This window comes from Sebastes fasciatus, chromosome 15, assembly GCF_043250625.1.
Source record: "Sebastes fasciatus isolate fSebFas1 chromosome 15, fSebFas1.pri, whole genome shotgun sequence".
NCBI lineage: Eukaryota > Metazoa > Chordata > Actinopteri > Perciformes > Sebastidae > Sebastes > Sebastes fasciatus.
The window spans coordinates 15,794,658-15,808,776 of NC_133809.1; the positions used below are offsets into that span (position 1 = coordinate 15,794,658).

The 14,119-nt window shown below is 43.3% G+C and overlaps 1 protein-coding gene across 1 annotated transcript; it reads left to right on the forward strand.

Moving 5' to 3' along the window:
* The first annotated feature begins 364 nt into the window (after positions 1-364).
* Positions 365-12,589, forward strand: bmp4 (bone morphogenetic protein 4). Its single transcript, XM_074660819.1, has 4 exons — positions 365-616; positions 4,433-4,555; positions 5,224-5,588; positions 8,305-12,589. Exons 3-4 carry the CDS (start codon positions 5,231-5,233, stop codon positions 9,156-9,158), a joined length of 1,212 nt encoding a protein of 403 aa, XP_074516920.1. The 5' UTR covers positions 365-616; positions 4,433-4,555; positions 5,224-5,230; the 3' UTR covers positions 9,159-12,589.
* The last annotated feature ends 1,530 nt before the right edge of the window (positions 12,590-14,119 follow it).

A 14,119-nucleotide genomic window follows, 5' to 3' on the forward strand; every position in this document is an offset into this window, starting at 1 on the left:
ATTTACCAAATTGCTAAATTTGGATATGGTCAACAAATGACACTCAAATTCTCTTTAGACATATTATTTACATCTGCAGGTATGGGGTCCCCTTTGCCACAAGTGGTTTACTGTCTGGATCCCAGCATTGAAATGCAGATTGGAGGCTGTTATTCACAGTCAAATTACAAAGTTTCACATAATGAAAAAAGAAAACTGTGCGCTCTCTTTATTTAAAGTGGAGGAGGAAGGAGGAGAGAGAAGGGGGGTTATCCAAGGTGTTTGAGACAGATGAGGGAGGAGGAGGAGGAGGAGGAGGGATGAATAGGAGGAGGAGGAGGCAGGGACGGTAAATTGGGCGGACACATAAAAACTGCAAGGGGCCATAGATGCTGGATCATTTGGTAAAGTCTTGCCGTCCTCTGCGCACCAAAACGAGCTGAACAGGAGTCGGATAGGAGACCCGGAGCGTCTCCTCTGGTGCGCGCAGAGGTGTCTGTCGCTAGAAAAAGGATTAATGAGCCAAAAAGGCATCCAGCTGCACCTTTAAAGGCTCATTTCGGCGCTTTTACGCCTGGACTGCCTCACACCTTCCTCTTTCATATTCATATCGAGGATACCTGTACCTCTACTGATGGTAAGCTGCTCATCTGCTCAACACATTCACACAGAACTGATCCAGACATGCGCTGCTTTTAGAAACGTGTTGAATAATACAGGAGGGAATTTGTGACTTTTTTTTTTTGTGTGTTTGCGCGACTTCACTGACAGTTTGGATAGGGTTCCCGGTAGAAATGTAGAAGGATAAGTGCCCATAAACATCTTACAGTCTTCCTCATTGGCACAGAAAAGAAGATAAAGTGAAATAAGAGCGTATTTAGAGACAGAATAGCGCAGTGATCCCGGTGGAGCGTTTCGTGCCGGAGAGTTGAGCAGTGACAACATATGAGGTCATTTCCAAAACGGAGCGTCCAATTGCTTTACGTTTGTCTTTCTTCAACACAATTAAAAATATTTATATTACTACCGACTTGTACTGTTTTCCTGACGTTTGGCACCGATTTGGCAATGATTAAACACCTGTATGTCAACGCGTCATCCCGGTGTGTAATATGGAAGATGGAGATGACACACAGCTCAGGATTTAAAAAAAAAAAAAAAAGTTGATTTCTTAAGCTTTCTTTTTTTTTTTTTTTTGAAATCTTAATTAATGACAGCTTTATGATTAGGTTCTCAACAATAAATCATTGCGTAATTGAGCCTGAGATTTTTGAAATGGCAACATCTCTTGTCAAGTTATGACAAAGTCTGCAGTAGGTGCCAACACACATCACAGGAGGCACAACCAGAAGTGATTCCGGTTTGCTATTGTTCGACATTGTAATTTAAGGTCTCGCATGTTTTCACCTGCTTCATAACAAATTATTATAAAGTGGAATTGCGTCATTTAATACAGTGAAAGCTGCAGCAGAGAAAACATATCGCGGCCTGCAGGCGCATGGCGTCCTTGGCACACTGCTGCACTTTATCTCTGCTGTAGTGAAGGAAACAGACACGCCAAACTTTTATAGACCTAAAACATATAATTATGTATTTAAAAAAAAAAAAAAATCACGTGCATCTGTCTAAGATGGGTTCAATTTATTTAGGTCATTTCAGGAGAATAATTTCTTTGATGATATTTGTTTTTTGGGGTATATTATTTAACATTTCTTCAACCTGTTATGCAAATCAGCTGAGAGCATTTTGACAAAAGTGATTTTATTTCCTTGTGTTTTAATTTCTTCTTTAAAAAAAAAAAAAAAGTGAAATCAGCAGAAGAAAAGTCATGCAACTCATCATTTCTCTGAGAAGCCACTACAGCAGCTAACAAAACCATTAACCTGGTTTCAGTGATCTCACTGACTGTGAATGTTCTTGCTCTTGAACTGCTCACTGGGAGCAAATAAAATCCCCAAACCTACAAAACAACAGGAGACATTACAGGCCTCTGGTTTATTTCTTTCAACACAAATGAGGATATTGCATTTTTGTTGGGCACACACAGGCTGCACTGTGGAGTTATTGTTTAAAAGCCTTTGAGCCAACTCAAGGTAAACAAACTCAAAAGTCTTTTTTTTAAAAGGATAGTGTTTGACTTATTTTTTTCTTTGCAACTACTATGATGATTTGGAGTATAGCCATCTGAATAATGAATACACAGTATCATTATGAACTGTAAAGCTTATTAGCATCAACCAGAGGAGGATATTTAACATGAAATATGGCAGCAGAGTGCAAAAACACAAGAGGTGTTACTGTCATCTAAAGTGATAAAAAAAAAAAAAATCAGGCCAGAGATTTGGCTGTTCCCGTGGTAACCTGTTGCCCTCCCTCCCTCCTTCCCGTCTTCCCTCCCACCATCACTGTCAAATTCCTCAGGAAACACATCTGAAGAGCCATGTGCATAGTCTGATCACATTATCTCTGGTCAGAGAGAGAGAGAGAGAGGCCAAGGGGGATCGAGCAAAGCCAAGGGCAGTCGACTGCTCCGGCCTAATTGCACCCTGGTCTGCATTTGTTGTTGCAAAATGTGTCTCTAAGTCTGTCGCTCGGTTCAAATGTCCTCTGAGTGTGAAGCCTCTTAAAACATTTTACAATCTGGGAATTCGGTTTTGCTGTTGATCAAGAGGAAGAGGAGTGAATATGAGTCCACTATGCAGATGCATGTGGTGGAAAATCATCAGAAAAATGAACAGAGTTTGGTGTAACTCCAATTTTTTTTTTTTTTTTTATCACTGGTGAAAACAGGCCAGCAAAACGGAACGCCATGACTTTTTTTCCAGAGTTGAAAGTTACTCCCCGTCTGCCTTACATCTTCTTTCATCATCATCGCACCACTTTGAGTGTCTGTCTGTTTTAGCCTGCAGCTTTGTCAGTGGCTGGTTACAGTTACAAGATGTTCTGTATGGTCAGTGTTTTTGAGTGCTATGAATCCCTGTAATCATGGGAGAGGCCCTCGCTGTACAATGAACGTTTGTTGTAAGAGATGTGCACACACACACACACACACACACACACACACACACACACACACACACGTTATCCCCCCACCCCATGGGTAATAGAGCTGATCATGTTCTGAACCCTCCTCTTGCTCTCTTTGCCACAGTTCTCACGAACATGCGAGCGGTGGCACACACTCACGCACGCGTACACCGTTTAGCTCATGCACACACTGCACATCACCCTTTCTTCACACACACACACACACACACACTGGATCTGGTGTCATGACCGAGAAAGGGGGGAGAGGGGGGTCAATCGGAGGTCAAAGTCTAATGCTGTTAGGAAAAAGATCCTTGATTGCATGTACAGTGAGCCATGCAGGGGCCGAGATAATCGCACAGATACAAACCCAGACATGCTCACACACACACACACACACACACACATAATGTTCCTGTTAATGTGCATCCTCACTGTGTAGTAATGCTTGGGTGCTCTCCAGTGATGACCAAAGACCTGCGTCGCTTTCACCGAGTAGAAACGTTTGCTTCGTGGTGGTGCTGTCGTTGTGGTCACTCAAAGTGATTTTATTAGTATGATTCAACAACATTTAGCGCATTTAAATGACGCGTAAAAGAATTGAGTCATTAGAGCCACGTTGATGAGCTTGTTAAACCCACCAGAGGAAAAAAAACAACAACTGTTAAGCCTGAATCTTTTTTATTTTTTTAGGGATTTTTTAAGATTTCTGTCAGAGAATTTGCTCCAAAACAATGTCGATTAAGAGCCAAATGTACCCTTACAAAAAGCCATACACACTCCAGTGCTGAATGTAGTGATGACAGTGATGTCAAAGAGCAGAAGGCCTGTCATCAGCGTCACTTCGACCTGTGTGATCCCTCAAGTGGGGAAGCGTTACTAAGAGATGAGGCCCGTTTTTGAGATAGATGTGTTCCTTGTCTGAAATTGGTGATCTCAGTCTCACGGAGGGATGAAGGTTGACTGAGTTCATTTGGTTTCTGTAAGCAAACATCCCTCTTGTTTTGGATATAGATTTTACCACCCCTGATCAAAGTGGCGTTATCAGCTCTTTGGTCTTCTTGTGTATGAACATGAGAGGATAGTTTGAAGTCGGCACTTATCTAATGTTTTTTGCTCTTGGATTTTGCTTTTGAAACAGGTTTCTTATCATTTTTAATGTCATGAGGTGTGTCTTCAAGTCTTAAGTGAGTGTAAGGCATTGGGGGATCTGCTGTCTGTGTTGTGGCACATACCTCCTTACATTCCTGTTACAGTAAATAGCTAGCTTTGCCCATGAGCCAAAATGATAAGCCTTAAAGAGACACAGGGTTTCTCTCTTACCCCCACTCGCACTGACACAGATATACCTTCTACTAATAACATGTAATAGTGTTTGTAACTGCATTTGGTTTATAATCCCCGTGTTTTTATCCGTGTCTTTTAGGAACAGGGTCACTCCAACGTTCTCCTGCAGCCGCCCAGCGCCACCTAACATTTCCTGGAAGAACGTGTCCATTGCCTGCTCCCAACAAACATGGACTGTTTTCCCATGCTTTATTTTCTGTCGGTAAGTAAGTGGACCACGCCATTTCAATTTGTGGCATGTGACACGTTGCCGCATCTCCCACCACTTTCCTCTCTGTCCACTGAGTCACTGATTTATGTGGCGTTCATCCAGACTTGAGCTGAAAGTCCCTTTGGGGTGTTGGGCAAAGCACGTCTTTGTATGAGGAAGAGCCTTTTTTCAGTTAAATGTGTGGCACATAGTCCTCGGTTTGCCCCATGGCTTGTTAGTAGGAGACTGCGAGGGACCGTGGCTCCTTATCGAGTTAAGAATTTGCTCTGACCCCGGGGCTGCCTCTTTTATTTGTCTAATCATAGTGGAGGAGGGAGGAGACGGGGGGGAAGGGAGGGCGGGAGCGAAGAGGAATGGCCCTCGGATTCCATTCAAAAAAAGTTGGGTTCTTGAACCAGCTGTTTACCTTTGGAGGATGTCGCCAAAGATAAACTGCAAGTGGTCTATCTGATCGGGGACTGCTTTACTGTAAACAAGGCAGACTGGACTATTCAAACCAATTAGAGTCAGTAGGAACAGTTAGAGAAGACCTGGTGAAGACATGTAGAAAAGGGACAGACTAATCTTTTATTTCAGTTAAATTGGAGGCGCTTTGTTTGCTCTTTTTTGTGCTTTTCTGCTTCTCTGTTCTAATCTTCCATCTCTTCTACTGCCCTCAGAGACATCATGATTCCTGGTAATCGAATGCTGATGGTCATTTTAATATGCCAAGTCCTGCTGGGAGAGAGCAACCATGCTAGTCTGATACCTGAAGAAGGGAAAAAGAAAGTACCGGGCCTGCAGGGTCGTTCGGCCGCTCAGAGCCATGAACTGCTGCGGGACTTCGAGGCCACGCTGCTGCACATGTTCGGCCTCAAGAAGCGGCCGCGGCCCAGCCGCTCGGCCTCCGTGCCCCGCTACCTGCTGGACCTCTATCGGCTACAGTCGGGGGAGGCTGAGGAGGCCGGGGCGCATGACATCGCTTTCGAGTACCCGGAGAGGTCAGCCAGCCGGGCCAACACTGTGAGGGGCTTCCACCATGAAGGTAAGGGAAAGAAATGGAGGATCGTATGTAATAGGGCAGCCCAGTCGCACAGAAGTTTGTGAAATAGTCACAAAATTGAATGTATTGATTCGTGTACATAGACAGGACTTTCACCCAGGAGACCGGTGTTCGTGTTCCGTGTGAAACCAAGTCAAAGTTGATTTATTTGTCAGGTAACTTCCATACTTAAGTTACGGCACTTACAGAGTTATTTTAAGCCAAACCACAATCTTTTCCTAAACCTAACTAAGTAGTTTTGCTGCCTAAGCCTAACCAAGTCCATCTTTCCTAAACCTAACTAAGTAGTTTGTTGCCTTAGCCTATCCAAGTCCGTCTTTTTCTAATCCTAACTAAGTAGTTTTATTTTGAAAAGGCTGGAGTGGAAATTGACACGTGCGTCACGTGTTGTTGAAAGTCGTGTTGAGCGTAACGACAAAAGTTGTGTCTATGTACACCAATCAAATAGGTTCAATTTCGTGACTATTTCACGAACTGCCGTGAGACTGTGTTGAGTAGGGGGGAATTAAAAAGCACAACTATAAAGCAGAAAATCTTGTCATCAGTAGGAAGAGAGATGATGAATTCATCATGTCAGCACAGAAACATTACGCCATACTCAAAGTCGTTGTTGCCAGGCATTCCAATGATTTTGGTAGTAATGTATTTCATTAGCATGGGCGAGGACTGCTAAGTATTAAGTGTAAAAAAAAACATGTCGTACATCCCTTGAAACATGATTGTAAGGCAGCTCCACCCATCTCACCATAACCAAGGAATCTAAGGATGTGGTCACCAAACACTGTCTACAGAGGGGCAAAAAAAATCTGCTAGACAAGCTCTCAAGAGCCTCATTTGACAAAACTCTGCATGTTTGGTTAGCAGCTGAAGGGAAAGCATACCTTCATATTACACTTCTCACCCCACCCAGCAGAACACGGCTTAAAAAAGCCCGGTCTTGGCCTGGAACTGGAGTGTGCTGCTTCTCTCTCTCTCATGTCTCCAGTTTATATGGATGGCTCTTTTAGAAGGACCTTCCTCAACGTGCAATTATCTTTAATGCTACTCTGCAGCCTTCTAAATAAAGCCCCTACTGCCAACAATGTGGGTGCAGAGAGCAGCTCTAGAGATGGAAAAACAGTCTCAGAAAGCTGGTGTGATAGAAAGACTGGAACGTTAGAAGGGTTTCTGTTTATTGTGACTCGGATCTGCTTAGTTTTAGCGACAAACGCAGAGGTCTCAATTAGGCTCGGAGAAAATCCAGGGCACCCGATCTGTTAAATGTAAGAAAGCTCGACTGAAACATGTCGGATATATGCTTGAAAACGACCTTTGGCAGAGAGGCAGAGGGGATGTACCGGACTTAGCGAGCGAGGAAGCGATCTTGTAGCGGGAAAAGCGTGGAGCTTTAGGGCTACAGAACATGTCCGCCCTTAGGGGGAGGAGTGAGGAAGGAGGGATGAGTCAGCCTTAATGGGGCTTGTCAAACACACTGCTAGCGGTAGCACACGGCAGCGTACCAAGATTAGATAGGAAGAAAGAGTACCGCCACTGGAGGAGGAACTTCAGCCCGTGATGCAATGTGTGTGTGTGAACACGTATTAGTTTCTCCTGCTCTCTGCAGGCATTAACCCTCCTTCTCCTGTGCTAAACTATGTTAATAACACGCTTTGAGGCCTTCTGAGTGGGAGTGCTCGCTCCCATGGAAGCACCATTGTGCGATTCAGTCGACTGATCCGTCCAAAACACTGTAAGTTATTACAATCTGCAGCCGATGGACGGTTAGACGAGGGGACAATGTTTACAGCATAGGTCAACTATGTATCATCTTGAATCCAGCAAGAATTGAAGTGTGTAACAGGTGACACCTCCTTGTTTTTCATTCACTTCAAATGATTTTGTGAATGTACAAGAGATGGTGTGTGCACGTTTCACATTTTGAATAAGCTTTGGTTGAGGATTTGAATGCGTTGCATTCCCCTCCTTTCCCATGGGCTTCAGATAAATGAGATTCTACCGTATTGTCTGACTCCTTAATGATTATTCGTGATGAAAATGATAAACGTCTTAAGTGAACAAACGGCGGAGCTAATCAAAAACACAGCAGGTTTTAATAATGAGAGCCACCTGGGTAAGATTAGGGCCTGGGTGTGAAATAACAGGGGTGGATTGAGCAGGAAAATAGTAGACACAACATTCCTTTCCCCAACAATGGTGATCTTGCCAGAAATCTGCAGACTGAGCGTGGAACAGGGAGCCTCCACTGTGTTTATACTGTAGCTGTGGTACGTTAATCACCACCCTCCTTGTAATGCGTGTTTCAGCAAAGTGCTCAGGGAAAGGCAGAGAGAGAAGGGCAGGATAATCCTTATAGATAGATAAGGAAGCGTGGACGCTGTATATTTATGTTCCTGAATATCCCAGAGGCCTTGAAGAGTGTGCGTGTACATTCTTCGGTGTCAATTAAGCCGCTTTAGAGTGAGGAAGTGTGAGGTTAGTTTCATAGTTTTATCTGTTGGTGCTGTTTGGAGGGCAAAGAACACAGTGAACAAAAGATACGGCATCTTCATGGAAACTTCAATATCTGAATATGTTTTCAATTTGAAAGATGTACATGTGAAGTAAAGTTGTGAGTTTTAGTTGACATTACAAGTTCTGAACATTAATGAATTACGTAGCTAATCAAAGGTCCCTCATTTCTCCTCTTGCTCATTTTCAGAGCACATGGAAAGGGTGCACGATGTGGACGACGGAGAAACGGCGCCCCTTCGCTTCATGTTCAACCTCAGCAGCATCCCAGAGGACGAGCTGCTCTCGTCCGCCGAACTTAGGCTCTACCGTCATCAGATTGACGAGGCCATCGCTGACGCCTTCTCAGACGACCATGGGCTTCACCGGATAAACGTGTACGAGGTGCTGAAGCCCCCGCGGCCAGGTCAGCTGATCACGCAGCTCTTGGATACGCGGCTCGTGCGCCACAACGCGTCACGCTGGGAGAGCTTTGACGTGAGCCCCGCGGTGCTGCGCTGGACTCGTGAGAACGTTCCGAATTACGGGCTGGCCGTGGAGGTTCTGCACCTCAACCAGACGCCGCGCCACCAGGGCCGACATGTACGCGTCAGCCGCTCGCTACACCGGGAGCCCGGCGAGGACTGGGAGCAGCTGCGCCCCCTCCTGGTTACCTTTGGCCACGACGGGAAGGGTCACCCGCTGACCCGCCGGACCAAGCGCAGCCCCAAGCAGCGGGGTCGTAAACGAAACCGCAACTGCCGGCGCCACGCACTATATGTGGACTTCAGCGATGTAGGCTGGAATGACTGGATAGTGGCGCCCCCTGGTTACCAGGCTTATTACTGCCACGGGGAATGCCCCTTCCCTCTGGCGGATCACCTGAACTCAACCAACCACGCCATTGTTCAGACACTGGTGAACTCTGTGAACAACAACATTCCCAAGGCCTGCTGCGTGCCAACTGAGCTCAGCGCCATCTCCATGCTCTACCTGGACGAACACGACAAGGTGGTCCTAAAAAACTACCAGGAAATGGTGGTGGAGGGCTGCGGCTGCCGCTAACACACAGACTAACAACAACTCGGAAAGGCGCCGTGAAAAAAAGAAACATGGACGCTAAAACAAATCAGAAGGTCTTTACTCCCAAAAATGTTCACTTGGACCCTTATTTATAACTTTTATGTTGAGGTGTATGTTTGTCTCACTTTTTTTTTTTGTTTCTTTGACAATATGATCATATATTTTGACAAAATATATATATTTATATCTACATATTAAAAATAAATTGAGTCCTTATTTTAAACATAAAAAAGCTGTACAACTTTTCATAATGTACATTAGATTGTATAAGGTTTTTTTTTATTGAGAAAATAGTAAAAACAATCTAAAAAGTAAAGTTTATTTACTGGTAATATTTATTGCTTTCATATGATATACATTTTGAAGAAAAAAATAAAAACATGAATTGCTTCCAGTAACACGTTCCAGCAGATTACAAGATGAACCCTTTTGTCTATTTGCGTAAATTCGAGCACTGCGTCAACATAACACATAATCAGAAATGTACACTGACTTTAATCAACCACTTTAAGACCCTTAAAACAAATATATAAACTATAACTTTATAATATAAGGGGATTGTAAAAATAAAAGGTGACAGTAATGATCTATTACTGTTTTAATTAGAATTTTTTTGATGTAAATTCTAAGCCTAATACTTCCTGATGGCCTTTTAAATGTGTTCAAATCACTTTTTAGCTAAAAGAAATATAAAAGCAGGGGAATCTTTCTGATGCTCTGTCTTTCCCCAAATAAAAAAATGTTTGAATGATTCATCAAAGAAAGAAAAAATAGTGGAAATGATCACCCTGACAGAAGCTGTTACAGAAATGGTATGCCATTTCAAAGCCAGTAGGCCTTTAAGGGTTAGGGCCCTTATTGTTCTCAAATTTCACTTTTATGTCAATTAGGCTAACATGTGGTGGTTGGACACTCGCTAATCCAATTGCAGCCGGGGCGGGTTGTTGAGCTCGGCTGTGAGAGAGTGATTCTATTGTTCTTGACGTCCCCACATTGGGGGCATGATTGTGGCCGATGCGTCCTAGCCTGATACGAGGCGGCTGAGTCCTCAGAAGAATCAAAGGTTAGACGCTCTGTCTCCTGCCTTTGTCTCCGGCGGCTCATGCCGGCAGAGCAAAGACGCCTGTCTCCAACCTGTGCCCCATCACACAATAGGCTTCTACATCACTTATTTACAAGCTGACGGCTGGCCCAAATTATATGATAATGTTTAGAGAGAGCGACTCCTTTGAACTGCGGGGGGACGTTGGCTGTGCATTGTTTCGCAGAGAGCGCCCGGTGCATCATCATGTCTCATGTACAGGGGCGCAAATATAAATAATGAAAAAGCATACAGTATAATCAGCATGTTTTTAACACTTTATGAAGTTTTTTAAAAAACTACAAATTTAGGTTGCCAGTTAATTGGTGTCTTTTTAACTTGAAATATTTCTTGGCTGGTTTGTTGTGTCAAATGAAATAGTTACAACACTTCTTTTGATCTTTTAAGTCAGATTTGTTCGTTTTTCTCTGCTGGAGCACGCACAGGCCCTCAGGCCCTCTAATGGCCGCTGGGCTTCTCTTTGATGCCTGCATATCAGCGTCAAAAAACAAGGGAGACCGCTAAAGGAGGAGAAGACGGAGAAGAATTTCATTTTGAAGTGGCTGAAGGCAGCGGAGAAGGGGCTGAGGGGGGGTAGATGTATGTTCATGGGGGTGGATGGGGGTGTCTTTTCAGCAGCTTGACAGTGCAATTACAACATTTCAACTGATCTCCCCCCTGAAGTTTGAGATAACATCAGCCAGTTATGGTAATTGTCCGGCCTGTTCATTATCCCACTACCCTACACAAAGCGAGGATGCGTGTTTATTAAAAGGCCCAGAGAGGGACGTTTATATAAGCTCAGCACACCCAGTGAGCCTGCAATTTAGTTCACCAGCCAGCCCTCAAAAACTGGGTTTCCACCAGGACTTTTAGTTCCTTCTTTTCAAGGAACTAAAAGGTTCCTTCAGCCCACTGTTGTCTGCGTTTCCACTGCAAAGATTAGGCAAATTAGTCCGCTGACGTATGAAAAAGCAACATGACATGGGACGAGGGCAGCTGGTGGTCACAGCGGTAAACACACTCTGTTCAGTGTCCTGTTTCATCTAACACACGATGGAAAAAAATAAACCTTAGAAAAAAACAAACGCTAGGTTTTGTCTCACTGCGACGATATTTACTGATGCACGCTGGATGTAATGTGCAGCGCAGGAAAATAAGAGCATCCGTCTCCACAGTAAATCATCCGTTGAGTGTTTGATGGGTATTTGTGCTTTGAAATAACTTTTATGTCTCTCATTCACAGCGTTGCTGTCTGTCTCTTAACGATACCGCTGGCCCTCGCGGTCTCTCTCTCTCTCTGTCTTTTTTTTAATGAGTCGGAAAGCTGGCAGTAAAGCCTAAATTTACTTTTTTAAAGAGAAATGCTCTACCCTTATCCTAAAATGGTTCTAAATCGATACTAGAATAATTACTTGTTTATGAACGAAGCGGCACACAAGTTGAAGCAGCGGCGCTGTGAGTGTTTGACCAATCAGCGACGGCAATCCCTCCAAACTCCACCCTGAAAGTTCCGGTACTTTCAGAAAGTACTACCGACCAGGAACTTTTTGGGGGGTTAAAATGTCCCGAAACTTCATTTAGACCCTTGTCCCTGCGGTCGAAACGCAGTGAGTTCCTCAAAAGGTTCTTAGTTCTGGGGGAAAGTTCCTGCAGTGGAAACGGGGTTAAAGTTTGTGTTTGGAAGCATCATGCTTCACTGAGTGTCATCAGCCACGTGACTCTTAAGAAACTCAGATAAATGTGTGTGTGTGTGTGTGTGTGTGTGTGTGTGTGTGTGTGTGTGTGAAAGGAGGTGGGGTGGAGGGGTTGGGGGTCAATTACAGAATGAGTCCTTAAAACCAGATTGAGGGCTTTGTCATTCCTATGTGACGTGCCATTCAGTCTCCTGTAAGTGCTCGTTCTCACGCAATTACAGGTGAGTCATTATGCAGCAGCTCTATTGACACTGCTCGACTAATTGACTGGGCGAAGTCTTCAAAAAGCTTTTTATTTGGACGTTCCACCGTAAAAGCCGAGTGTTTATAGACAGTAAACCTCCCCGCAGGAACAAAGGAGGATGATCCTCGCTTGCATTGCCTTGTTTGAGTGGGTGCACTCCATACCTCTATCGCTGAAATCTCCCTCAGAGTAACCAGATGTTACAGCTCTGAATGTGTGTGTGTGTAAATCAGGCTGTCATATAAGTCATGTGGCACAAAAACACGTTACTAACATAATCTTTACCTTTGAAAATGAGATATGTGACTGGGCAAAAAAAAGTGGATCTAACTTTCTGAGAGACCTGACAGAAGAATTAAACAGCAGAAAGAAAATAAAGCATTATAGCTCATTATGTTGTAGATTGAAATATTTCATGTTTTATGGTTTTGTGAGCTGTGCTGGGAGATCTTTGGTGAGTAAGTTTTACCACCTCTTGTGAAAAAAAACGACACTATTGCTATAATGTTTTTTAATTTTAATGTTAAACTAGTGCTACATAAATTTGAGGTCTCTCTTCCTTTAGGTTATCACACTTTCATGTTTTTACGATGGCAGCCAGGGGTGGTAAGTAAGTAACAAAGGCCATGTGCACTAGGGCTGCAACAAACTATTGTTTTCATTATCAATCATTTAATGTATGAAATGTAAAAAACAACCAAAAAAAAGCTTGTTTTTTGCGACCGATTGTCCAACACTCAAAAATATTCAATTTTAATGATATAAAACGGAAACAAGAAACAAATCCTCACATTTGAGAAGCTGGAAAGAGCAAATTCATGTTTGCCGAAACCATTATTGCCTATTGATTTTCTGTTGATCCAAAAATCAATTATTCTATTAAATCTCCGTCATTATGGAGCTGGTAAACCCTTTTGTTGCACTGTCGAAACTGGAAAACAGCTACAGTATCTCATGTTGTAGCGTGGATGGGAAAACGTTTGCAGGAAACTTTCTGAAATTTGAAAAAGCCGCCTTTCTTTCACCTCCAACTCTTTTCATGATCTATCATTTTGCACATCCATCCAACCAATGCAATACTTCTGACATCTTTTTGTTCATCCTGTCAGATGACTTTATGAGCATGAAACAGTGATTTCAGTGAGTCTGAATGTAGTCCCTCATTAATGACCATTAGCTTAGTTAACATGTAACATTTACAAAAACCAAAAGACCAAACACCTGTTGAGTGTTCAGCTAAATTAAAACCTTAATAAGTTATCCGAAGAGACAAAACATAGGTATAATCTTCTAAAACTAAGCTGAGTATCCTGAAATATGTATTATTCCAATCATTCACTGCAAATCCTGAGTACATAATGGTGGCAATACACAATTTTGTTGGCAAAGTTTTGCGATAGATCATCCTGAGTACCGGGGGTATTGTTTCTGTAAGCACATGCTGCTCTTTAATTTTTCAAATATGTTTTTTAAAGGCCTTGAACGCCACAAAGGATATTCTGCTCACTTCCATCACATTAGGGTAATGTGTAATGGGCAATGGGCAATGTAAACCCACCCGCGGCGTTATTTGAAGGACGGAGCAAGTGACGTAGTATTAATAGTGTGAGAGTCCGCTAAGGGTGGCGGGAGTGGCTGTTGATGGGTCAAACAAACACAAGACTTTCAACCAGGAGACCGCTGTTCATGTCCCGTGTGAAACTAAAATTAATGTTGACTTATTTTGTCACGTCAGTCTTTAGTCACGTGTATTGTCAGTATCGTCAGTCCCAGTCACGTTAACCACAACCGTTTTTGAACCCTAATTAAGTGTTGTGTTGTCTAAACCTAACTTCCTGTGAAAACGGAAGTTTATTTTGAAAGGATACTATGCATGTAACCAGTGTATAATGACACGTTATTCCTGGTCCGTCCAAAAGTA